General features: G+C 44.2%; 1 protein-coding gene across 1 annotated transcript; it reads left to right on the forward strand.

Moving 5' to 3' along the window:
* LOC124714814 (cuticlin-4-like) lies at positions 1-27,446 on the forward strand. Its single transcript, XM_047243055.1, has 6 exons — positions 1-6; positions 388-658; positions 12,723-12,997; positions 13,584-13,964; positions 20,525-21,121; positions 25,146-27,446. Exons 1-6 carry the CDS (start codon positions 1-3, stop codon positions 25,503-25,505), a joined length of 1,890 nt encoding a protein of 629 aa, XP_047099011.1. The 3' UTR covers positions 25,506-27,446.
* The last annotated feature ends 319 nt before the right edge of the window (positions 27,447-27,765 follow it).

A 27,765-nucleotide genomic window follows, 5' to 3' on the forward strand; every position in this document is an offset into this window, starting at 1 on the left:
ATGGCTGTAAGGTTCCCGGCCAACACTAATTAGTTTCATTGTGATGTCCTGTTGATTCCGATCAGTGCAAGACGATCATTAATACCGACAGGAGAGGAATCAACATCACGCGCACCCAAAATACAGAGTAGAGGATCGCCACCTGTCCAGTGTGTTAACCATCTTTTATTTGCTCGTTCATTGGTGTAGCCCATTAAGACTGGCCCTCTTTCGCTTAGGTGTAAGTAACGTTCGGTTTGTGATTCGTAGCTGCTTGAATTTATCCCGCTATGCTACCTCGCTTTTTCACTAATCATCCTAAGAAGGGGTTGAAGAGGTTGAGGAAGGCAGGTGTGGCGTGCAGAGGCTGCGAGACTGAGGCGCGGAGACACGGCCCGTGTGTTGCAGGCGGCTCCGTCGCGCGGCGAGGTGGACTCGGCGTCGCTGCCGCTGGAGCACCGCGCCGTCTACGGGCCGCCGCCCCCGCTCCCAGGGCTGCCCGGGCCGGGCTACGGCGCGCCGCCCCCACTGCCGGGCCTGCCCGGGCCCGACGACCCCTGGCCGCTCGCAACGCCCGACATGCCGCAGATCAAGCACCTCCAGGTGCAGTGCGAGAAGACGCACATGCGCGTCAACATCGAGTTCGACAGGCCCTTCTACGGCATGATCTTCTCTAAAGGTGAGCACTGCCCACTGATCTTTCTGATACGTCACATGTTTTACTGTTTCACAGACCTCAAAATTAACGAAATGACTCTAAAGCGATATTGCCGCATAAAGTCGTAAAACTACCTCACGCTACCGTAGACTATCATAAGTAAGTGTAGACTATGCTAGTTTCGCCCATCCGGTTGGCCGTGCGGTCTAACGCACTGCTTTCCGGGCGGGAAGGAGCGCCGGTCCCCGGCACGAATCCGCCCGGCGGTTTTGTGTTGAGGTCTGGTGAGCCGGCCAGTCTGTGGATGGTTCCCCTTATTCCGTCTCAGATACACTATGTCGGCGATTGCTGCGCAAACAAGTTCTCCACGTACGCGTACACCACCATTACTCTACCACGCAAACATAGGGGTTACACTCGTCTGGTGTGAGACGTTCCCTGGGGGCTCCACCGGGGGCCGAACCGCACAATAACCCTGCGTTCGGTGTGCGGTGGCGGAGGGGTGAAGTGGACTGCGATAGTCGTCGTGGGGTTGCGGACCACTATGGCTACGGCGGGGACGGAGTCTGTCCGTCGTTTCTAGGTCCCCGGTTAACATAACATAACATAACATGCTAGTTTCCCTATTAGATTTCCTCGATTAAGATCGTAATCGCTTTACCTGTATGTTAGGTGTGTTGTATATCCATCAGGCGTTACCCCACTTTGATCTCTTTGTTTGCGTATATGATCAGTGTCGTACTAGATTCCTCTAGAACCTTGAAGTGTTGAACTGTCTAGAAACTGAGTTTGAATATAAAAAAAGAGTTCCGCAACCTATGGAACATTTTTGTTTTACATAGTTACCTTCCTGTCTGTTACTTAAAAATAACCAATATTTAAAGCAAAACTGAAATTGTCCTTGTGTATTTCAGGTGTTATTCGAAGACTTGTGATTTGTAACGTGAAACAGAGAGATGTTTTAGTAAAACTAAAAAAAGGACAGAGTTATCATGTATTGCTGGAAAAAAGAATTAACTCAAAAAAGGCAAAATTAAAAAAAAGACAAACATCGCTTCAATACTTCGTCGAGTTTATATCAAACTGGTTATTATCTTGCTAAACAACTTTCGCACGTATCAGTTATAATAGGAAACTCTTGCTTTTCATCATGATAAATAACGTTCTATTGAGTACAAAATAACAACAACAATTATTAGGATTTTTTGTGTTTGTGCAACTAACTGTACTTGCATCAAACGTAAACCTTTTGTGTACATAAAAGTGCTGAAGTTACGCGAAGAGCTAATTCTTTTTTATTTGTAAAATGTAGTTAATATTTTGCAAGAATGTAAAATACACAGTGGATTAAGGTGAAGTATGTACGCTTCTAATTATGTGCAAAACAAAGAAACAAAAAACAATGAGAAGTCGTCGGCTCCCAGTTCTTCTCGCACACATTCATTTAGCTTTGTTTCCCCATCAATGCTACCTGTACTACCGGTGGTCCTACATTTACTTTGTCATTTATGTACTGTACCCCTAACTACAGAATCGTAGTTTTGGTAGACCGTAGCTACTAAAAAGAATCTACCAAACAGTTAACAATATAATCAATACCGGAAGGATTAAGAATGTTAAATTAACGACTACTCAAGGATTAAGACAAAGGTGCAGCATATCACCCACAATATCTGATTTATACCTTGACTATATCGTTGAAGAATGGTAAACAGAAAAACCCCGGGATAAAAGTAAATCATCATGCAACAATAAATACTTTATTGTTAGCGGACGACTCATACAAAGAAAGACAAAATGTCTTCAGACATCTACATTCAAGATGGCCCTCCTATGCGTGATCAGGCGCATTTTCTCTTATGTTTCGGTGGATATTTACAGTGTCATTTTTGAAATGAGTAACTGGAGCCATCTAGGACAAATGCTGCCCATCACGGCTTTCACTCTCATTATAGACAGGGAGCGTCGGTTTGTTTCCTGCTACAAACAAAATGATTTTTAAAGCAGAATTTTACATGCCCAAATTAGTCTAGTGAGATATTCGTTTTATCGATATTAACAGGGGCAGTTAAACACGAAGAATGACGAGTAAGTAGCCTTGGCACGCGTTGGCTGCTACCACCATGTATGAGCGCTACTGGGTTGCTGTAGGAGCAACGGTCATTCCTCGAGTTTAACTACTCCCGTTAATGCATATAGACAATACTAACATCTCACTAGACTAATTTGGTACCACTCTATCGATTGAGCACATAAAATTTCGCTTTAAAACCATTTAGTTTGAAATGAAAAACAAACCGACGGCTTCCGCCACCACTGGGTGTTTCCTGAAAGACTTTATGAGCAGTATTTATTTTGGCCTACTCCAGCTACACAATGCAATAGAAGAAACTGAAACTATCTATCAAAACATCAGAGAAAATGCGCCTGACGACTATTCGGAGAGACACCCTATATACACTTGAACAACTGCCGAAGAATACAACTTAGACATTTTTATACCGGTACCAAAAACTAAAGTTTTATCATTTCAGGGAAAATATCCAATTCGTAAAAAATAATATCGACAGAAAACCCAAAGAACAAACCTTTTATTCCAGCCAGCTAGGGACAGATTTAAGTTACTCGTACAATGAAGATCGAGATGAAGAAACCAAGATTCAACGTTTTGAACACATTTCTGATACTATAAACAGAACATTGACTAATAAGAAAAGAAAGAGCACCAGAATCAAAATTTATGAAACATGGCAAGATCAACTTTAATGTATGGATTTGAGACTTGGGTATGTACATAGAACTATGGAGGAAAGGCAACATGTGGATTCGATATTCCTGGATTTCCGAAAAGCGTTTGATATGGTTCCATACTGCCGATTGTTAACGAAAGTACGAGTATACGGAATAGATTCCCAGATATGTGAGTGGCTCGAAGGCTCTTTAAGTAACGGAACCCATATGATTTCTCGAAGGCGAGTGTTCATCAGAGACAGTGGTATCATCAGGAATGCCCCAGAGAAGTGTTATAGGACTGCTATTATATTATGTACACATAAATGATCTGGCGGGCAGGAATAGACAAAATTTATAGTTGGTGTGACGAATTGAAACTAGCCCTAAATATAGAAAAATGTAAGTTAATGCAGATGATTAATAAAAACAAACAGCATTATTAGGTTGCTGCTTGACACAATCACGTCGATTAAATATCTAGGCGTAATGTTGCAAAGTGATATTAGATGAAACGAGCATGTGAGCATCACGGTAGAGAAGGCGAATTGTCGTCTTCGGTTTATTGGAAGAATTTTAGTAAAATGTAGTTCACCTGTAGAGGAGACCGCGAATGGGACGCTTGTGAGAACTACTCTTGAGTACTACGTACCAGATCGGATTAAAGACAGACATCGAAGCAATTCAGAGGTGAGGTGCTAGATTTGTTGCAGGTAGATTCGAACAACGTGCAAGTGTTCGGAGATGCTCCGGCAACTCAAATGGGAATCACTCGAGGGAAGGCGACGTTTTTTTCGAGGAGCGCTATGAGAAAATTTAGAGAACCAGAATCCGAGGCTGACTGCAGAACGATTCTACTGCCGCCAACGTACATGTCGTGTAAAGGCCGTGACGATAAGCTTAGGGAGATTAGGTCTCGCATGGAGGCATGGAGCAGTCGTTTTCTCCTCGGTCGGTTTGCGAATGGATCAGGACATGAAATGACTAGTAGTGGTACAGAGTACCCTCCGCCACGCACCATACGGCGGCTTGTGGAGAAGCAGATGAATAAGATCAAAACAGCGGAAATGAGTTTTCTTAACTACTTAGCTACAGTTACGTGTCATGTTCCATGGATCATGGTTCAAATGGCTCTAGGCACTGTGGGACTTAACATCTCAGGTCATCAGTCCCCTTGACTTAGAACTACTTAAACCTAACTAACCTAAGGACATCACACACATCCATGCCCGAGGCAGGATTCGAACCTGCGATCATAGCAGCAGCGCGGTTCCGGACCGAAGCGCCTAGAACCGCTCGGTCACAGCGGACGGCAGCCATGGATCATTTGTACGAATAACTGTAATGATGTGGTACGCGTCATTTTACATTCTTTTCATGCGGTCATATTTGAATATGGCTATTTACTGATCATTTGAATTTTTAAAAATGCAGATGTAAGGTATTAATCCCAACCTACCGCCTTTTTACACATTACAAAAATAAAAACAGTTCTCCTACGGAATAGGAGTTGTCTCGGAGAAACTTTTCCTTCAGTGTAGAGAATGCAGTAAATAAATGAGTTTTTTTTTTACTTTATGTACAAGAGAGCTTGCACTACTAGCTTTAAGATATTTTTGCACTTTCTTGCTCCAAGTCTTGTATTTCACATGTTCGAAAGGTTCTGTTTCTGAATAGGGCCTCGATGTAGTCAGAATGGCAATAAAGACAGAACGACGAAATAACTTTTATATTAGGAGGAAGACTATTATAAATTTATATCGCACTGTTTACAATAAAATTTTTACAAGCTGTCGTCATTGCTGGCTGGATATGAAACATTCCTCCTTGCCTTATAAAATGTCCATGGATATTGAAAATTTTATTTATGAATAGTACAGACAAAACTACATGACTAGCATATGGACAAGGGAAGAAATGGGTGTTTTAATAGAGCAAAGGTAGGAATTTTACTCCCGTCCATTTTCGTAAACAAACTGTGTGATTTGTGAGGAAAATACAGTTGAAAACTGGCCTGGTAAGCGCTGCGATCGCAAGTCATGAGGAGTTTGTTCCATGTGATGCATCAGTTCGTTTCTATGCGTGCAGTAACCACGATGTAAACCACATGAAATACACGTCCCTCGTGAGGACGGCTTTGGCGAAATGAGAAGCCCGAGACAAATTATGCGACGTACTGCTCCTCAGATTTACCCGCAGACCTTTATTGACTGACACGGGTAAGTCCTCTGCACTGCTTCACTGTTAAGTCAGTGTAAATAAGGTCTTATGCCTCGATTTTGCGTGCGAGACAGGGCTCAAAATGCCACCGCACCTACACCACTAATGAATGCATTGTAATAACATAGCTATTTCGAGAAAAGATCTGCTATGCGCCTACCGGATTGGGAAACGTACACCACTAAGCGTTCATAGCTAGCTTCTATCAATATCTGCCAACGATCTACATCAAAAATGAAATAAGGATGACAATTAAAAAGAGCGAGAAGGATGTACAAGAACAATGCATTTCAAGTTACAACGAAGCATTTTTCTGGATAGGTCTACTTCCTACCAGGATTTTAAAAACATCCTTTCCAAGAGATGCTGGAAAACCCGTCTCGCTACGGAAAGCGAGCATATTAGGCTCCGACCACCATCTATTTAGAAGGATTATAGAAAGACTGTCGCATCATCTCCAAGTGGACAAAAGCCTTCTTTCTCTGGATACTGGAAACCGGCTCTGGAATACACAACAGTCAAGGGCATAGCTTACTCACGTGGCCGGGAAATGAGGTGCTATAGACTATCAGATTTTCTCTGAGATAATTTTATTGTTACTGAAGAAATGAAGTGTCTAAAAAGTGTGTGGATGATGTCATAAAACAAATAAAACGAAAATGAATGTAAAATACTGTTTTTCCCTTTCAAAGTAATTACCTCTAATAACAATATCATTCGAAGTTTGGTGAGAGCTGGAACGGACTGTGATCATACGGATGCTCTTAATAGAAATCGGTAGCACCGAGGCTCATCCCCTGTAAGGATGCTTTGTAGAAAAAATGGATCTCGGTCACGAGTGGCAATGATGGTTACATTTTTTATCCGTGTGGACAGTTTAATTTTCTCTAGCTATTGTTGAAATCAACCTATTTCATTTTAATGAGCTAAACATTCTCTCAATGTGCAAGTAACGCCAATCGTTGTTTTAGCAGACATTGTTGTTTAGATATCGCTAATTTCACGTGCATTTCTAGACTGTAGACACACGTTGTACTGTTCCCCCTTTAAAAGAATTTTCACGAAAGTGCTATCCCCTGTTAGAACTAACTTAGTTCTCAAATTCTGCGCAGTTACGTTCGGAACCATATGCTCCGTTAGCTGATAAACGAGAATTCTCCTCTCTGGTCGCCTCCGTAGAGAGAAAGACAAGTGAACGACCTGAGGGAAAACAAAAAGTAGTTTCCTTGATACAGACAGCACAGAACAACATTTTCAAATTATATCGTAATGAAATGAATTTGCCACGCTGGAAGCGTAAAAATTAAACTGAAATACAATATTATCCCCAACGTAGGAGAAATTATACAGGTAGTATCGTTAAGACCTACGTTTAGATTGAAATTCCTCAGATTGACATTGTTTACATTACTTTGACAGAGAGTGAACTGGTAAGCTGAACCGTCCAAGATTATCTGTGAAAATTTATATCCACGTATCACAAAATTACAGATGCTTCGGTTTTACATTTCATACGTTTACATTTTACTGTTTAAAGTTTTTCAGTCAACGATCAGTAGTAAGTTACAAGGTTTGAAACCAATACTTCGCACATATACAAATAAATTACATGAATACCTGCACAGATGCGCTTTTAGGTGTAGCTTCAGGTTTGGAAGCTGGTGAATCCACTTCATCCGATCTAGATCCACAGCGACTGCGTAAGTCTATAGCAAAATTTAAATGCTCGTAAATTCACAAAAATTAATAGAACTTATTTCTTTCTGGTATTTAAGGCACTTAATGAGATCAAATACAAGAAGGTTGGTCGTGACTGCTAGTTGCATGCAACAACGGCTGATAAAATTTATATTCAAACAAAAGGCAATCACGCAGTGCCAGTGAGAATAACGTAACGTAAGCGCTAAGCTCACGGAAAGATGCAAATTACTTCATATAATTAAATTCTACGCGCTACAACTAGTTCTAAACCTCAACGTAGCTAAACGAAAATTTCCAATCAATCTAGAATTTGTTAGGATAGAGATAAAAAGTTTTGTCAACTTGCGTGTCGAATCCAGGCGGGCTAGTTCTTTGGATCTTGGTATTCCATCTCTGGGTTTTATATTCCAGGTCATCGTTCAGATCCGCGATGTACATGTACAAAATAGATTAGTTATTTGTCCAAGAAAATATGTGCGCTGTTAATAGCTAAAATTACAGTAATAGTTAATTGAAAGTCTGTTGGAGATAATGTATCCATGTGTCCTTTCCAGAGGTCGCCACTTCTAATGTTCCTCCACAAGAAACAATGACAAAAAATTATTATTATTATACTTTATGTGGCCGGCTGATTTACATCGTTTGTCGGTTACCGTGTCACCTCTTAAATGCGGAGAAACACTAGAATGTGACTCTTTACTTCCGTTGCTACTTTCAGTTTGCTCTGAAAACACAGAATTCTAGGTGATTAGTTATGATAACTAATTAACAGACAAAGAGTTGAATTTACCTTTTTGCTTTTATTATTTGATCACTTGAGTACTGTAGGACTAGACATGTGCTCATATATTAATGATAAGTAATTGTGCCGATAGTAATATCGGTTGATGGCAAGATGTAAGAGTTTTACGTAAGTGCGTCTAATTCTATTAGCTGATGAACGAGAACTGTACACTATTGTATTGTCTCCATCTCTGCAGAGAGGAAGACAATTGAACGACTAGTTAGCAAAAAATACTTCTCTGCCTTGCTATAGATCACAGAGGACAACATCTACAAATTATATCGTAATAAAATGAACTTGTTACGCTGGAGGTATAAAGAACGAAACTCAGATACCGTAGCAAACGTTACCTTTATTCCGAATTCGAACTTTTATTATTATATGCGCCAGATTTGCGACGTGTCCATATCTTGTATCGCTTCGGTTGGGTTACGGACGACAAGATTGTCAAATAAAACATACGGTTGTGCTTAATTTTGCACTGATCTTTACTCAGTGATTTTTTCGTATTGCGATAAAGACACATTTATTAGTGAAAGGCACAATTTTTAACCCGTTTCTCAGTTATTATGTATGGTGACACTCCATAATTACAGGAAACGAGACAGGCCACCGAGACAGAGCTTTCACGGTGCATTTCTAAATCTTATTTGAGTTTAACATTCTTAAAACTTTGTCGACCTACTAAACGTCGGTTTTGTCGGTGATGCTTCGAAAGTTGCTTGCACAGGCCTTAACGCAGCCGTGTTCCGCTTACATCTCATTTAGCGCGGCCCTCTTGTACAGTGTCCGGAGAGTTGTTTCGGACAGGCATTTGGCCTCCCGGCTTTCCCGTGCACCACTGGTGAAAGTGGCCGGCTCGGTACAGGCGAGAAGGCAGCGTAGCGGTACTATACGAAAAAACAGTTTGACTCCCAACAAGTGTTTACCCCAGACAAGCTACTTGGAATTTATGTCACCAAGAGCCTAACGCATTTTACTTCTGAGACTTTCTAAATAACATTTAAGTTTATGACTAAGGAAACTATGTCCGATTATAGGCTACGTGTCGGTCGAGAACTGGCGCCAAACCATATGTGGAGAGTGAGCTACCACTGCGCGACTCTGCCATAATCGTGATGACAACTTTTATAAATTCTCTGATGCAATACGCAAAACTAAAAAAAAAAAAAAAAAAACAATTAAAAACGGCTGTAATCCTAATGTAAAAGTGCATTTTATGAAAGTACTTAAAAAGAACAAAACGGATATTGCCATCTTAAGCAAAGATATCGAAATTTAGAGCAACAACAAAGCCATTTGAACTGATAGGTTGGTATCAATACATCAGTGCTTTACTAGGTATGGCTCTCTTGGAGATGGTATACTCATGCCTTTCTCCTATCTTTAAACCGACTTATCTGTCCGGTTGTAATAGGTGACGTACAGGTTCATGCACGGTGCAACTTGTCATTTGCACAAACACAGATCACTGCCCGACACGAAAGAAGCGATAAATGACAGATAAAATACAACCAACAATCGAGGATTGAACCCTGAACATTTCGATCTGTAGGCAACATAGATACAATTAACTATCAAGCAACAATATGTACTGAAATTTTATTCTGGACACGGTTTTACAATAATAGAGGTGATTATCAATCCGTGAGTTAGGAACATTCCGATAATGTCACGTTCGTTTCACACTGTAATTCTACTTAGGACGTGAGTGAACCAAGTAAATATAATAATCAAGTACTGAAGAGGTTCATATCAGTTTGAAGGTGCTGACATTTCACATTCAAATAAATGACTAAGTCCTGGTTCTCTGACAGTCGCGCTCTAGGGCGCTGCAGTCATGGACTGTGCGGCTGGTCCCGGCGGAGGTTCGAGTCGTCCCTTGGGAATGGGTGCGTGTGTTTGTCCTTAGGATAATTTAGGTTAAGTAGTGTGTAAGCTTACGGACTGATGACCTTAGCAGTTAAGTCGCATAAGATTTCACACACATTTGAACATTTTCCGACAGTCGATCGCGTATGGAGCTACATTCAATAGCACACGCAACTGGTAATGATGGATGCTGCTTTTCGCTAGCTTGACCTGCAACTAATAGATAGAAAGGGGAACTGGAAGTTGTAGTCCACACTTAGATCTCATTTGGTTAATCCACATACGGTACACAAATTTCATAGAAGACTTCTACTGTGTGTGGAAAATAGAATCTATAAATCTTCATTTGTTTATGAGGTCGTTTCGTTTCTCACTGCATGAACTGTCTGTCTTATTGATATCGGCAGATATTTAAGAGCAAAGTACATTAAGCTGAAAGAAAGGTGACTGATTTAGTACTTACACTTTATAAGAAGCCGAGTTCCTTATCGCTTCTACCACAGTGGCGAACAGGAAACGTATTTACTGGATTCTATTGTTTAGTATTTACTGTAGAGTTATTTCGTTGACATGAGACAAAAATCTAGTTGTATACAAAGAGAATAGTGGTTTTTAAAACAATAAATATTAGATTAGCGTTGAACGTCACATAGATGCCTGGGTCGTTAGGAACAGGAAGGAAAATCTGATTAAAGAAGAGCAAGAGAAGAAAGTGAAATCAGCTGAGGTACTGCAGAGGAACTATTTTGCCATTCGTCGTAAAAAGTTCACGTAAATCACGGAAAGTATAAATCATGTTAATTGGCTGGAAAACTGAACCCCGTTTCCGACTGAATGTTAATCCACTCCACCACACAGCTCGGAAAGAGCGGCCACGTAGTCAACCAGTATTTAGAAATAAAATGCTAGATGAGTGCAAATGTTTTTAATGTAACTTATAATGAAGCGTGAGGAACCTCTTTTTAGAAACCAAGCAGTATTTCATAATCCAGACAAGTGCAGGTAAAATAAAAAGACAAACGGTAAATATGAATTCAAATGTCCTTGCACACACACACACACACACACACACATTACGTGGCACCGCAAACAACTTATTCCATGTTCTCATTTTCCAGATCACAATATAGTCGAAGCACTCGACCCTTTTATACTGTGGACAGACGACACAAAGTACAACAATCACTCTTATTGTAAGCCTCGTGTTGTCAACGCCTGCGTGCCTAGCGAAGAGAGAAATATCTCGATTTGTTGCCTACTAACGAACGGCGGATGCATTAGAAACATAGTCAAGAATAGACATTAACTGCTTTATACAGGGTTATTACAAATGACTGAAGCGATTTCACAGCTCTACAATAACTTTATTATTTGAGATATTTTCACAATGCTTTGCACACACATACAAAAACTCAAAAAGCTTTTTTAGGCATTCACAAATGTTCGATATGTTCCCCTTTAGTGATTCGGCAGACATCAAGCCGATAATCAAGTTCCTCCCACACTCGGCGCAGCATGTCCCCATCAATGAGTTCGAAAGCATCGTTGATGCGAGCTCGCAGTTCTGGCACGTTTCTTGGTAGGGGGGTTTAAACACTGGATCTATCACATAACCCCACAGAAAGAAATCGCATGAGGTTAAGTTGGGAGAGCGTGGAGGCCATGACATGAATTGCTGATCATGATCTCCACCACGACCGATCCATCGGTTTTCCAATCTCCTGTTTAAGAAATGCCGAACATCATGATGGAAGTGCGGTGGAGCACCATCCTGTTGAAAGATGAAGTCGGCGCTGTCGGTCTCCATTTGTGGCATGAGCCAATTTTCCAGCATGTCCAGATACACGTGTCCTGTAACGTTTTTTTCGCAGAAGAAAAAGGGGCCGTAAACTTTAAACCGTGAGATTGCACAAAACACGTTAACTTTTGGTGAATTGCGAATTTGCTGCACGAATGCGTGAGGATTCTCTACCGCCCAGATTCGCACATTGTGTCTGTTCACTTCACCATTAAGAAAAAATGTTGCTTCATCACTGAAAACAAGTTTCGCACTGAACGTATCCTCTCCCATGAGCTGTTGCAACCGCGCCGAAAATTCAAAGCGTTTGACTTTGTCATCGGGTGTCAGGGCTTGTAACAATTGTAAACGGTAAGGCTTCTGCTTTAGCCTTTTCCGTAAGATTTTCCAAACCGTCGGCTGTGGTACGTTTAGCTCCCTGCTTGCTTTATTCGTCGACTTCCGCGGGCTACGCGTGAAACTTGCCCGCACGCGTTCGACCGTTTCTTCGCTCACTGCAGGCCGACCCGTTGATTTCCCCTTACAGAGGCATCCAGAAACTTTAAACTGCGCATACCATCGCCGAATGGAGTCAGCAGTTGGTGGATCTTCGTTGGACTTCGTCCTGAAGTGTCGTTGCACTGTTATGACTGACAGATTTGAGTGCATTTCAAGCACGACATACGCTTTCTCGGCTCCTGTCGCCATTTTGTCTCACTGCGCTCTCGAGCGCTCTGGCGGCAGAAACCTGAAGTGCGGCTTCAGCCAAACAAAACTAGTTTTTCTACGTGTCTGTAGTGTGTCGTGACCATATGTCAATGAATGGAGCTACAGTGAATTTATGAAATCGCTTCAATCATTTGTAATAGCCCTGTACGGAGCAGCTGTGTTCAGAACGAACTGACCCTTTAAAGACCGACAAAATAAACTGAAAACCCCATGTTCGTTGGGCGTATACCACGCAAAAGGCGTTAAGTGATGGACTTTGTGTTGTTACGCAGGTTTCTACAGCGACCCTCACTGCGTTCACCTCAAGCCGGGCACCGGCCACCTGAGCGCCACGTTCGAGATCTTCCTCAACAGCTGCGGCATGTCCTCGTCAGCGAACCACGGCGGCGGCGGCTACGGTGGGCCGACGCCCAGCGGCAGCTACGTCGAGAACACCATCATCATCCAGTACGACCCTTACGTACAGGAGGTGTGGGACCAGGCGCGCAAGCTGCGCTGCACGTGGTACGACTTCTACGAGAAGGCCGTCACCTTCAGGCCCTTCCAGGTCAGTTCAGCAGTCTTCTCAAGCTGTGCATCGGTATATCTTGCAGCAAATCGCACATTCGCAGTAGAATGTGGAGTAACTCTTGGAACATGCGTAGTCTTCTTAAGCTTTCCGTCCCGATTGGAATCACCATTCTCAGAACACCTTTTCCGGGAAGGAACTGTGCACGGGCGTGAGTCGTGCTTCGGTAGCTCAGATGGTAGAGCACTTGCCCGCGAAAGGCAAAGGTCCCGAGTTCGAGTCTCGGTTGGGCACACAGTTTTAATCTGCCAGGAAGTTTCAATCTGTCTAATGGTTTAAATGCCCTGCTGTGGTGGTTAAAACTATGAGAAAGAAAACGAAATGGCACCTTTTCATAGCACAGTACAACATTTTCTTTTTCGCAGTATGTTCTAACAGAAAACTTGCACAATGTTCCTTAAAAAATATATGTGTAGCCTGTGTCCATATGAGTGTTTATTAGAAGATCATGTAAAAATTTGAAGTAAATCGGTCAAACATTTTTCGAGGTTTTTGGTAACAACGTTAAACAACACCTTGTCTTTATATAGTAGGATAGATTTTTATTGTTTTCTGGTCTTTGCAGGTTGATATGCTGCACGCCGTGACAGCCAACTTCCTGGGCGACAATCTGCAGTGCTGGATGCAGATCCAGGTAGGAAAGGGCCCATGGGCATCAGAGGTGTCTGGTATCGTCAAGATCGGCCAGACCATGACCATGGTGCTGGCCATCAAGGACGACGAGAACAAGTTCGACATGCTGGTGCGCAACTGCGTGGCCCACGACGGCAAACGCGCGCCCATCCAGCTGGTGGATCAGTACGGCTGCGTCGTCAGGCCCAAGATCATGTCGCGCTTCCAGAAAATCAAGAACTTCGGCCCGTCCGCCTCTGTCGTCTCCTTCGCCTACTTCCAGGCCTTCAAGTTCCCAGACTCCATGAACGTGCACTTCCAGTGCGTCATACAGGTGGGTAATACGGCAGTATCTGATGGCACTTCAGTCGCTTTCGACAGCTGTAAACGATATAATATGCAGCCATACAGAGTTACAGTGACATGTAACGAAATAGTTAACAACTGGACATTTATAGGCGATCCACAGTGTAACGAATACAGTTGCGACACTCTTGCTCATTTTTATTTTACACTGCGATAGAAGCGCGCCAAACAGTTAATAAGCTACACTGCTGAATGCAGATAGTACCATTTATTTCGATTCGTAACGTAGTTTGCACAAAAAAGAGCATTTGTACATATGTAGTACAATAAATTACACAAATAACAGATAGAAGATATGGCATTTTCATGCTATGGACAACCAAAAGGTCACAAGCGATATGAATGAGCACATTACAGTATTGTTTAGTTTCCATTTTATTGTTACGTACAGACGATTGCTGAAGAATAGCGTTACTTTGTAAGAATAAGAAATAAATAGCAAACAGCAGAAGCTACGATGAATTGCAGAAAGACCTCATATATTTACATAATAACACGGCGTTTTGTGAAAAAAATACAGCTTATGAATGCGTAAAATACCTACATCATTTAGTGTTCAGATAGGCCACCGTTACTGTAGATGAAGAGAAAACTACAACAAAGGCTTCGTAATGAAACGAACTCAAGACGAACCTGTCCAACAACTGCTGTTACATTATAGCCACAATCGGCACAATTTTTCAGTATAGCTGTCTTTTGAAGAAGAGGTAATTATATTAAACAAATATTCGTAAAATGTATACTCGAGTGGACGGCAACAATGAATAAATCTTTAGACTTCTTGTAAAATTATTTCGTGTCAAAGAAAGTGCCCGTCCTAAGGATAGTAAGCAACAGAAACATACTCTTCTTAAGGATGAAATGCTGTGTTTGTATTGCCTTGTTTTCAGTGAAATAAGTTCCAATTATACGTAATTTCGAGAGTATTTCCTTTAAAGAGAATACAGCTTATGTCATTTCATTCATGAGTTTGGGGTCTATTTACATTTATTTTGTGATTCTTCAGATCCCTGGGGTGTCTTTTTAAAGCTTGGGACCCAAAAATAGCATAACTATTTCGGAAATTAAGCAAATAAGTTAAAAACAAACATTAGGCAGTACTGGACTCAGTACTGCTTGTTGTGTACCGAAACCTCTGTTCACAGAACGATGTAACATCGATGAGGTGGCGCAGATAAGTGGCGAATTCGACCATGTAGAATAGATTGGACATGACCAGTAGTGTGATCAGCGCGTTCGTTTGTTTTAACAAGCTTCGATAATTATTGAGGTATCTCAAGAGCTCAGTATGCATTAACTTAATTGTCACGACGGCTAGGATTATTTCCTGAATCAGTGTCACGTTTTGCAATGTGAAACACTATCGTGACATACTCGATTGCCACGCGGGGTGGCCGTGCGGCCTCAGACACCTTGGCACGATTCGAGCGGTTCCCCCCACCCCTCCCCCTCCGCCAGAGGGTGGTTCGAGTTCTCCCTCGGGACGTTTACATTATATTAAATAGTGAGTAACCCCAGGGACCAGTGACCTCAGCAGTTTGGTCCCATAGGAACTTACCACAAATTTCCATATTCTGCTATGTAGGACGGTCATTCTTGCCAAGGTATCAAGCATGTAATGAACCTCAGGACCGACTTTTTCAAAATCTGTTGCAAGTTTAATCGAATATACCTATAATAACATGTTACTTTTGTAGGGTTATTAGTACTGATTCTCTGAACATTACATATGCACATGCGCAAAAACGACGCAAGCAAAATACACTCCTGGAAATTGAAATAAGAACACCGTGAATTCATTGTCCCAGGAAGGGGAAACTTTATTGACACATTCCTGGGTCCAGATACATCACATGATCACACTGACAGAACCACAGGCACATAGACACAGGCAACAGAGCATGCACAATGTCGGCACTAGTACAGTGTATATCCACCTTTCGCAGCAATGCAGGCTGCTATTCTCCCATGGAGACGTTCGTAGAGATGCTGGATGTAGTCCTGTGGAACGGCTTGCCATGCCATTTCCACCTGGCGCCTCAGTTGGACCAGCGTTCGTGCTGGACGTGCAGACCGCGTGAGACGACGCTTCATCCAGTCCCAAACATGCTCAATGGGGGACAGATCCGGAGATCTTGCTGGCCAGGGTAGTTGACTTACACCTTCTAGAGCACGTTGGGTGGCACGGGATACATGCGGACGTGCATTGTCCTGTTGGAACAGCAAGTTCCCTTGCCGGTCTAGGAATGGTAGAACGATGGGTTCGATGACGGTTTGGATGTACCGTGCACTATTCAGTGTCCCCTCGACGATCACCAGTGGTGTACGGCCAGTGTAGGAGATCGCTCCCCACACCATGATGCCGGGTGTTGGCCCTGTGTGCCTCGGTCGTATGCAGTCCTGATTGTGGCGCTCACCTGCACGGCGCCAAACACGCATACGACCATCATTGGCACCAAGGCAGAAGCGACTCTCATCGCTGAAGACGACACGTCTCCATTCGTCCGTCCATTCACGCCTGTCGCGACACCACTGGAGGCGGGCTGCACGATGTTGGAGCGTGAGCGGAAGACGGCCTAACGGTGTGCGGGACCGTAGCCCAGCTTCATGGAGACGGTTGCGAATGGTCCTCGCCGATACCCCAGGAGCAACAGTGTCCCTAATTTGCTGGGAAGTGGCGGTGCGGTCCCCTACGGCACTGCGTAGGATCCTACGGTCTTGGCGTGCATCCGTGCGTCGCTGCGGTCCGGTCCCAGGTCGACGGGCACGTGCACCTTCCGCCGACCACTGGCGACAACATCGATGTACTGTGGAGACCTCACGCCCCACGTGTTGAGCAATTCGGCGGTACGTCCACCCGGCCTCCCGCATGCCCACTATACGCCCTCGCTCAAAGTCCGTCAACTGCACATACGGTTCACGTCCACGCTGTCGCGGCATGCTACCAGTGTTAAAGACTGCGATGGAGCTCCGTATGCCACGGCAAACTGGCTGACACTGACGGCGGCGGTGCACAAATGCTGCGCAGCTAGCGCCATTGGACGGCCAACACCGCGGTTCCTGGTGTGTCCGCTGTGCCGTGCATGTGATCATTGCTTGTACAGCCCTCTCGCAGTGTCCGGAGCAAGTATGGTGGGTCTGATACACCGGCGTCAATGTGTTCTTTTTTCCATTTCCAGGAGTGTATTTTCTTCCGACAACAACACAAACGAGCCCTCTCTGGGTAACACTTTTACACTAAAGTTTTTTCGGTGTTTTTAGAATGACATTGCCGAGGTATGGGAACACTTTTAGAGACAAAATTGTGGCGACATCTGTGGAAAAAAATCTGTTCATACACTGAGCGTAGATAACTCGGGGAGCTTAAATGGAAGAAGAAGAAGAAGAAGAAGAAGAAGAAGAAGAAGAAGACGACGACGACGTAGTTCTCGCCCAACCCTGTTGGTAAAAAAATTCAGTGAACCTTTATTCGGGCAGCGCCAGTGTGAACACCAGACATCTGGGCCGGGATCATGAGGATAAGATAAGGGAGATTATGGCATGTAGAGAGGCGTTCAACCAGTTATTTTCCCCTCGCTCAATATACCTTGTACCAAGGTCGTTATTCGAACCCGGGTAACCTTCTCACTAGATATGTTAACCACTACGCCACCCTGGCACAGTGGCTTTACACAACTGCACGGACTATCCTAGCATACTTTCCTGCTCAGTCCAAACTGGGAGTTGAAAATGTCTCTGGAACCATACAGCTTCATTTGATCAAAGCAGCTATGCCTGGGTTTCCAGCAGTATCCCCCACTTCGTTTGATGCTGAGGTGCTATTGCAGTACAGTTGGAGAGCTCTGCAATGATGATCGAGTTTAGAAGAAATACCAAGTGGGCTGAAGAGTGAATGGGAATTTGGACTGAGGAGGGAGTCGTGCTAGGATAGCCTGTGCAGTTTTGCAAATCCACTGTGCCAGGGTGGCGTAGTGCTTGGCGCATCCGCCTAGTGAGCAGGAGACCCGGGATCGAATTCTGACCTTGGTACAAATTTTCATTCGCCGCTGCAGTCTGCATACATAGAACATTAGTGCAGTAATTTTATGTATATAGTATTTGCATTTTCTCTTCGTTGGCGTACGCTGTACTCATACAAAGCTTCAACTGAAGGTTGACTGAATGACTGGGCTGCAACTTCTTCGTTCCCCGATGTTTACTGTAGACTCCAGCAACTGAACAAGTTACATCACCGCGGACGGTGAAGTGTGTGCTAGTGCAGGAGAGTCAAATTAAATTTTGTGTTACGTATTTAATGATTTCGTGTTTACATGAATGATACATTGCAATACGTTTCTGAACACGTTTTCAGGAGAAGAAGTGCATTATCGAAAAAAATAGGGTGCTGTTTAAAAATACGTACTGCTCTTCAGATATTCATTACAAACAAAGTTACGAGAAAGGCAATCATGCTGGTTAATGTGCCTTGTAGGTAAACAACAAATGCTGACACATTTTTGATTTTGCTTTTGGACAAAAGGGTTTTGCTATTCGGAATGGCAGTATAAACGGGACGTCCTGTACATACTATCTGACAAAAACTATTCGGGCACCCTTATGCAATGCGGAATTCACCACTAGATGTGACCTGAGCCGAACTCGCCACTATAAAAGAAAGTGAGAAGTGTTGTCAGAAGAGAAGCAGCAACAACACAAACAGGATAGCTTAGTGGCTTCAAATGGAGACTAGTCACTGGATGCTACCTGAGTAACAAATCAATGAGAGACATTACAATGCTTAAAGCTGCCCACGTCGACAGTTGGTGACGTGACTATGAACTGGAAACGCGAATGAATAACCACAGCTAAATCAAGACTAAACAGACCTCATATACTGACGGAGAGGGTCAGTCCAGGGTGGTTCTAATAAATCGCATTAGATCAGTGGAATCACTCGTGAATTCCAAAGCGCCATCAGCAGTCCAGCTAGCAGAAAGACTGTGCCCACGGAGTTCAAAAGATTGGGGTACACTGGCCGAGCAGTTCCTCATACGCTGCTTAGCAACGCCTGAGGTGGTGCACAGAGCGACGTTACTTAACAGAGAATGACTTGAAACGAGTGATTTGGAGTGGTGAATTAAGCTAACCCTGTGGCAATCTGATGGAAGCGTTTGGGTCTGGCGAATGCCTGGAGAGCTTGACCTGGCAGCACGTGTACTGTTAGCAAGGGAGTACAGGGGAGGTGACGTTATCGTATGAATGTGTTTTCGTGGTTAAGTTGTGTTCCCAAATACACTAAATGCGGAAGGATATGAACCCATTTTACAGCACTGTGTACTGTAACCAACAGAAAAACAGTTCAGAAACGATAGCTGTTTGAAAGAGAATGACAGGGCACCACGTCATAAAACAGCATCTGTAAGCCAGTGGCGGCCGCGCGGAGTGGCCGTGCGGTTTGTGGCACTATGTCACGGATTGCGAGGCACCTCCCGCCGGAGGTTCGAGTCCTCCTTCGGGTCGGGGTCCCGGGTTCGATTCCCGGCCGGGTTTGGGATTTTTCTCTGCTCGGGGTCTGGGTGTTTCTGTTGTCATCATTCCATCATAATTTGTGTAAGTGGCTAAATTGGACAGTGTATAGATTGGGAATTTGTATGGGGGCTGATGACCGCCCTGTTGATCGCCCAAAAACCAAACATCATCATCATCATCATCACCTCCCTCGGGCATGGGTGTTTGTTTTGTTCTTAGTATAAGTTAGTTTAACTCAGTTTAAGTAGTGTGAAAGTCTAGGGAACGTTGACCTCAGCAAAAAAATGTTCAAATGTGTGTGAAATCCTATGGGACTTAACTGCTAAGGTCATCAGTCCCTAAGCTTAAACACTAATTAACTTAAATTATCCTAAGGACAAATACACACACCCATGCCCGAGGGAGGACTCGAACCTCCGCCGGGACCAGCCGCACAGTCCATGACTACAGCGCCCTAGACCGCTCGGCTAATCCCGCGCGGCTGACCTCAGCAGTTTGGTCCCTTAGGAATTCACACACTTGTGAACATCAAGCCAGTAGCTTCTGGGCAATACCATCACTCAAATGGACTGACCTGTCCGGAGTCACTACCAGAATCAGATGGAACACCTTTCGGATGAGTTAGATTCCGCCTCAGATCCCAGCTCCCAACATCACTGGCTTCGGCTCTTGAGGAGTGGGCTGCCATTCTTCCACAGGCATTCAGGTACCTCACTGAAGGCGAGCCCATAAGTGTTAGAACCGTCTTAAAGTTGAAGGATGGACCACTAAAAATTAATGTCCACTAATGTGTGTCCGGGATACTTTTCATCAGATAGTGTACAGAATTTTAGTGTATCGTGTAACCATGAGGAATGTCTGTACCAAGAGAGACAAGAACGTTTTAAGACATGAGACGACCACACGTGCACAATACTGGTATGGTAGCTTCTGTTGTACTTTTTTTTCCCAAGAGCTGTATGTTTACTCGGTTTCACACGACTTTCAGGAAGTCTGAATGTACACGCTGTTGTCCTGCAGGTGTGCCGCTACAACTGCCCCGAGCCCAAGTGCGGCGGAGGCCTGTCTGGGGAGTACGGCCCGCCGTCGCTGGGCGCCGAGTACGGCGCGCCGCTGCCGCTGCCGGGCGCCGAGTACGGCCCGCCGCCGCCACTGCCGCCGTCGCTGGGCGAGTACGGGCTGCCCGCCGCCGCCTTCCCGGACCCGCGCCACCCCTCCGGCCCAGCCGGCGCCTTCTCGGAGCCCAAGCCCGACGTGGTGCCCGCGCCGCAGCCGCAGGCGTCGGCCCAGCAGGGCGCGCCCGCCTCCTCCACGTCCAACCCGGCCACCACGGGCAACCAGCAGCCCAATTCGGGCGGCAACCAGCAGCCGCCGTCGTCGCCCGCGCCCAACGACAACGAGGTGCACCTGCCGCCGCCGCCGCCGCCCGGCTACCAGAACGCCTACACCACCGTCAAGAGGAAGGGCACCGGGGGCAGCGTCGTCGACGAGCTGGAAGGCAACCTGGCCACCCTCGGAGGCCGGCCGCGCTCCGTCGAGCTGGAACTGCTGCACGGCGCGCGTCGCCGCAGGGCCACCACCCAGGAGCTCGACGTCAACACCAGCCGCGTCATACAGGTGCGCTTGCCTCCACACACTTGCCTCCGACCAGTGTCACCCATATTTAAAAGGATTATGACTTGAACACAGCAACCACTTACAAGTACGATGTAAACGATTCGGGAGGACGACGGTTCAATCCCGCGTCCGACCATCCTGATTTAGCTTTTCCGTGATTTCCCTAAATCGCTCCAAGCAAATGCCGGGATGGTCCTTTGAAAGGGCACGGCCGGCTTCCTTCCCCATCCTTCCCTAATCCGATGAGACCGATGACCTCGCTGTTTGGTCTCTTCCCCCAAACAACCCAACCCAACCCTTACTAATGGTTTGCAGAAGTCTTACAATTACAGCTTACACCTGCAGGTTGTGCCGTCTTCAAGTTTCACTGTAAACACCTACTACGCTCCGAATTGTCGCGTCGAATTAGTTGGCGCCTGCAATAGGCAACCCAATGAACAGATTTGCAAAGCGGGCTGCTGTCACGTCCACCCGAACAATTCGTGTCAGTGAAAGTCTCGCAGTTATTGACTTTTGCGACGTCACAAATGGAGCCTATACTGCGCGCCTGTAATTTGATTTAAAACCTTGGAAAGATGTGTGTCAGTGTTCTGTATGTCTTCTAATTATTGCACGATCAACTTTTGAAGCCCTGCGTGGCACTTACGAATGCTCATGTAAGTCCAGCCCCTCCCTGTATCGCGAAACAAAACGGTGGGGAATATTTATTTCCTACTGATACTTCTGTCTACGACATTAATTACAATAATCACACAAATATCTTTCAGTCCGAAAAAATTGGTAGTGAAATGATTAATGAGTCTGTGATCATTCTGGATACTCTAATCATTTAACCGTTCATGCAATCCCTCCTCATATGGTATCGGACCTTCTTTTCCCCGGAGTTGTGCAGCACCCTGACAAGGCGCAGGGCGTGGACTTAACAAGTCGTTGGAAGTCCCCTACACAAATACTAAATCTATACCCATCTATAATTGCGACAATGTTTCCCGTGCCGGATTTTATGCACGGAATGATTTCTAGATTTTACAATAAATGTTCGATGGGTGCCCAAATCATTCGCTCGAACTGTCCACAACGTTCTTCAAATCAATCGCGAACAATTGTGGCCAGTGACATGGCGCATTGTCATCCATAAAAATTCTATCGTTATTTGCGAACGTGAAGTTAATGAATGGCCAAACACGGAGCACACCATTATGGAGCCACTACCAGTTCATGCAGTGACTTGTTGACAACTTGGCTCCGTGGGGTCTGTACCACCCTCGAAACGTACCATCAGCTCTTACCAACTGAAATCGGGACTCATCTGAACAGACCAAGTTTTTCCGTTCGTCTATAGTCCAACCGATACAGTCACGATTTCAGGAGAGGAGCTACAGGTGATGTCGTGCTGTTAGCAGAGGCACTCGCGTCTGTCGTCTGCTGCCATAATCCATTAACGCCAAAATTCGCCCCATCGTCCTCACGGGCGCTTTCGTCGAACGTCCCAAATTGATATCAAGCGGTTATTTCATGCGGTGTTGCTTGTTTGTTACACTAACTCCAAGCAAACGCCTCTGCTCTCGTCCGTTAAGCGATGGCCATCGGCCACTGTGTTGCTCATGGTGAGAAGCAATGTCTGAAACTCTCGGCACACTCTTGACACTTTGCATCTCCGAATACTGAATTCCCCAGCGATTTTCAAAATGGAATATCCCATACATCTGGCTCCAGCTGCCATTGAGCGATCGACGTCTTAATTCCCATTGTGCGGCCACAATTACGCCGGTAACAATTTCACATGAATCACCTTAGTAGACATGACAGCTCCGTAATGAACTGCGCTTTTATACCTTGTGTACGCGATATTACCGTCATAGGTATATGTGCATATGTCTATCCGATGATTTTTGTCATCTCATTGTATTTCTGTATTTGTAACTTCCTTTCGGCTGTTACCGTCATCAGATCAAAACTTAGAACTTGTAAAACAATTTCATTTTATATCAATAAAATCAACTGCTAAGAGGGCTCTTTTACTATAGCTGACGTCCCACTTAGGCATAGGTCTTATTGACTGACGCTGAACATGGTCTTACAGATGCTAAGTTTTGATCTGATGATGGCAGTGGCCGAAAAGTCGTTATAAATACAGAAATATATTGAATGGTCTAGATGGTTCTATTTACAAAATAAAAAAAATGTGTTTACATTTACTTTTAGCCGTTAACAGTTGCCTCGCTTTGTAGTCGTTAGCTATTTGGTACTACAGAATCATTAATTTAATTTGTTTAGAGTTCATTAAGTATATAGAAAACATTTTTAGTTTGCGGAATTATGCGGATAATGATCAAGTAATACGTAATTTCGTAAAAACTTACATGATGAATGGTCCTAAGCAACACTTCCATTGAATATTTCTGTTGTATCTTCCCAAATTTCGTAATGTTACATGTGCACTATTCAAATACTGTGCAGTTACCGGTTTAATGAACACCATTACCCACTGTGATCAACATTTACAAAACGTGTCCCAGCTTCGCATGACAAAAAAAAAAAAAAAAAAAAAAAAGATCTCAAAAGCTTTATGTTACACACACTGTGAAAGTACACGGGAATAATAACATATGTATTTGCTAAAAAGATAAAACTGAATTTAAAGATAAAAAAGTTATCTTATACAGAATAATTTTGTAATTACTAGTTTAACACTGTGAGGAATAAAAAAGATGACAAAAAATTGTATCAGTGAGAACAGAATCTGAGCCAACAAACTGTCTGCTAATGAAATTGACCACTGCACCACGGTGCCAGTACATGAAGTACTGCTCAAGAATCCACCATACTCTACTTGTAAATCCTTAGAGAGCGTTTTACTTTTGCTGTGGCTCACTCAGGCGAAATATTAAAACACCTCGAAAAGGGCATCTACTTGTCCCTGCTCACATAAATTGAGCCAAATCAGTGAGCCCCGTCCCACGCCTTTCCCCTGTCAGATTTAGAGTAGATCAACCTAACTCTTTAACTCTCACATTCTCCTCCAAAGCTCTACTGGAAAGGACCTCTTCAGCAGGTCATCTACAGAATTCGCCATATTGCTTCCACAATACTTTACGCAAGCCCTTAGAGCCAGCATGGATGACGTCACATCAGAACATGTGTGTAGCAGAAAACTTATCGTGGAGAGAACGCTACAAAACATGTTTTCGTCCGCTTTATTTGCCTACCGGAACGCGTTCGAACAGAAACAGCGTAAACTTAGTTCAGTTTCCAGCTCGCAACCGAAGAGAAATGGCATAACTTTAGCACAGTATTCGCAGTGTGCTGTAGCACATTAGGACATGATAACTAGCCGCCAGTGGTCTGAGCATACTGTTAATTCAAAGTAGTTAAGTGTCTGATGAATTTCTGACGAAATTCCGGCTGAGGTGAACATGTAAAACATAACTGACAAAAATAAAACAGTATCAGATAAGATGGAAAGGACACGTAAAGCATATGCAAGATGCAAGAATCACTAAAAAGTAAAACGATATAAAGCCAGTATCAAAAGATCTTAACCAGCACTAATCAATAGAAGACCTGATCAGTTTCGAAGGAGACGGAACAGACCAAACGGCCTACCACTTCGTGATAATGGTCGTGGTGATGATGATAAAGCACTCCGTCTTCAGGCCACGAGTGGCCTACCGGGACCATCCGACCGCCGTGTCATCCTCAGCGGAGGATGCCGATAGGAAGGGCATGGGGCCAGCACACCGCTCTTTCAGTAGTTATGATGGTATTCTTGACCGAAGCCGCTACTATTCGGTCGAGTAGCTCCTCAATTGGCATCACGAGGCTGAGTGTACCCCGAAAAATGGCAACAGCGCATGGCGGCCTGGATGGTCCCCCATCCAAGTGCCGACCACGCCCGACAGCTCTTAACTTCGGTGATCTCACGGGAACCGGTGTAACCACTGCGGCAAGGCCGTTGATGGTGACGATGGTGATGAATATATGTAAGATGTGATCTGGGCAGTAATTTTGTTCTCTATCTCAGGTTGTGGCTCCGGGAGACGTGAACTTCGCTCTGGGCGGCTCGGGCTCGACAGCCAACGAGACGGTGGTGATCCAGGCGGCGCCGCGCGCGGCCGACGGCGAGCACATCTGCATGTCGGTGCCCAGCTTCGTGGGCGGCCTGGTGATGCTGCTGCTGCTGCTCGTGGTCGCCTCGCTGGTCGCCGCCTTCCTGTTCGTGCGCGTGCGCGCCATCGACCGCAAGGGCGCCGGCGCCGGGTCGTCCGGCCTGGGCTTCGTGCCCTCCGTGTCCGCCTTCCTGCACCGGCCCTCCGCACCTGCGGGACCCTTCGAGCACGCCGCGGAATTCGTCAAGGTCGCCGCGGGCCCCTGTCCCAACTGAGCTCTTCTAGCCTGCTCCTAGACGTAACCGCAGCCCCGCTGCCGCCACGTCTCCGCCACCCGCTGGCCCACCTCACCGGTTCTGATGCAGTGAGCAAGTGGGGCAGCGCCGTTGTGGGCGTAAATCGACCGCGCTGTCCATCACTGGGAACCGGCAACGTCGTAGCTGTAAGACGAGCCATCTGCAGACCAGTTTACACCTCACACAATGGACCATCGTCAGTCTCGTCTGTTTCGTACTAAAAGTCTCATTGAGTTTGGCAATGAGCACTTTACAGCAATTCAAGAACGCATGACGTCAAGAAGAGGGTGCTCTACTGAAGATTCTGCTGGATAAAAATAAAACACTTTCGCCGTAAGTCAGCTACTACAACGACGACCACAAGTGCGACGGACTGTGTTCACCTGTTTCGCGATGGTTTTCTGTGCTGAGTACTCACTTCTTTCTTTGGTAACAAGTTTTTGGGCTCCCGTCCGTACGGTACATAGTGTTAGGGCCAGGGCAAGCAAAATTCTTGGGATATTTAGCGGTGTGTCCACAAATACAGCGGTTTTTTTTCTTTAAATACCTCAGGGTACATAGCAATTTGTAGCTCCAGTTTAGTTCACTGTAAAAGAAACACATTGGCAGCTTAGAAGGAAGTGAGTAACTCAACGTAGATTTCAGTTACGACGTTGAGGTGGCAGCAAGAGCCCTTACGAACTCATAGGGAAGTGAGATGTGTGGGAAACGTGAAAGGTGCTGCTCGGATAGCACGGGAGGTATCTCGCCAGCATTTCGGAAACGTGACTTCCTTGAAAGGATTACAGTCGTGAGACTCGAAATCCTTTCCGCCTAGGGCTGAAAAGACTGAACTGACCTGTTGCAACTGCCCTACCTTTTGAAAGAGTCTTAGCATTTTACCTGCAGTTAGGCCATTTTAATGGACTTTAAAATGACTTAACGGCAGATCAGTCATTTAATTTAAGACTATCCTAAAATTAAGCACAACCTCATTTTTCAGAATGATTCGTAATTGTGTGTCATTGACACCTTTTCTACTTTTAGTTAGAAAAGCGAGATATTCAGTAAGTCAATATTGCAGACTATTAATAGTAGTTCTATACAGCGCTGCTGTTACGTGTTGTCAGAGTTCATTCTTTCTTTTGTTTTAATCTCCGAGAAAAAAGAACTTCTGTTATTTTTCCAAAAAAAGAAAAAAATACGAAAGTACATCGATCTTTGGATGCGCTTGAATTCTCTGCGCTTCCTCTTTAGGATTTTTTCATCTCAGTTGATGTTATTCATGCCACTATGACACGTCATTTTTTACACGCATTATATGTAAATCATTACAATGCTCCTATTTATATGAACATAATTTATCGTTTATAATTTAAGTTATTTATATTTTAATTGTAACAAATGACACAACTATTATATATAAGTCAGAACAGTTCAGTAAAACACTCCAGTGTCCAGCTGTTGTTCTCCTATTGACCAAAGTGATACAAGGTTAGCACTCTCTCGTTAAAAATTTTCTAGCTTTCCTAAAGTAATTATTCCAGTAGTAATTACTGAAAAGCATCTAATTATGTATGATTCCGGACATAATTCATATTGTGAGATTTATTACTAGAAAAATCTTTGCCTTTCAAATGTGAAATCTCTCAGGAAGGGACCAATGTAATAGTCAGTGTCCACTATTTTAATCAAAATACATTTTTGTACAGTTTAATCCAAGTGTGTAATTAATATTAACATTTTTAACTTTCCATAAAGGAAGAAACTGTAGTTACAAGGTAACTAGACAAAAGAAACAACGCTCGGTAAATTATAGTGTGGGGAAACAGTGTTTTCCCTACGAAAGTTTACCTTTAATGTTGCTCTGTTGAATTAAGTCAGTATTATCAGTTGAGGAATGTGCGATGGATATAAAAGAATATGCGTTGAAATAAAGCACTTTTGGCAGATATGTAACTGCCTTGATTATTTGCAACAAGAAGAGGATAACAAAAGTTATCTCCGCATTATATGATAAACCAGAAGAATCTGTGTGTTTACTTTTAGTACTGGCACATGAAAATAACTTTAAGACGACAAAAATTTCTAATGTTCCTTTTATATCTATCATGTTCCTGCTCTTACTTGATTCTACCGCCATGACTCTTATTTGAACTTTTAACATTAAATTTGTTCCCAGGTGACATCAGTTTTTGTATGAAAAGGTGATGTTTAAATGTGCCTGAGGCAAGAGTGTTGTATAATTCTTAAACTGGAA

The sequence above is a fragment of the Schistocerca piceifrons genome, chromosome 1, assembly GCF_021461385.2.
Source record: "Schistocerca piceifrons isolate TAMUIC-IGC-003096 chromosome 1, iqSchPice1.1, whole genome shotgun sequence".
Lineage (NCBI taxonomy): Eukaryota > Metazoa > Arthropoda > Insecta > Orthoptera > Acrididae > Schistocerca > Schistocerca piceifrons.

Bases quoted from the DNA above. Each gene is read 5' to 3' on its own strand.
- LOC124714814 (XM_047243055.1), top strand. The intron at 12,998-13,583 runs GTCAGTTCAGCA...TGGTCTTTGCAG, and splicing joins TCACCTTCAGGCCCTTCCAG to GTTGATATGCTGCACGCCGT. The intron at 21,122-25,145 runs GTGCGCTTGCCT...TCTCTATCTCAG, and splicing joins ACACCAGCCGCGTCATACAG to GTTGTGGCTCCGGGAGACGT.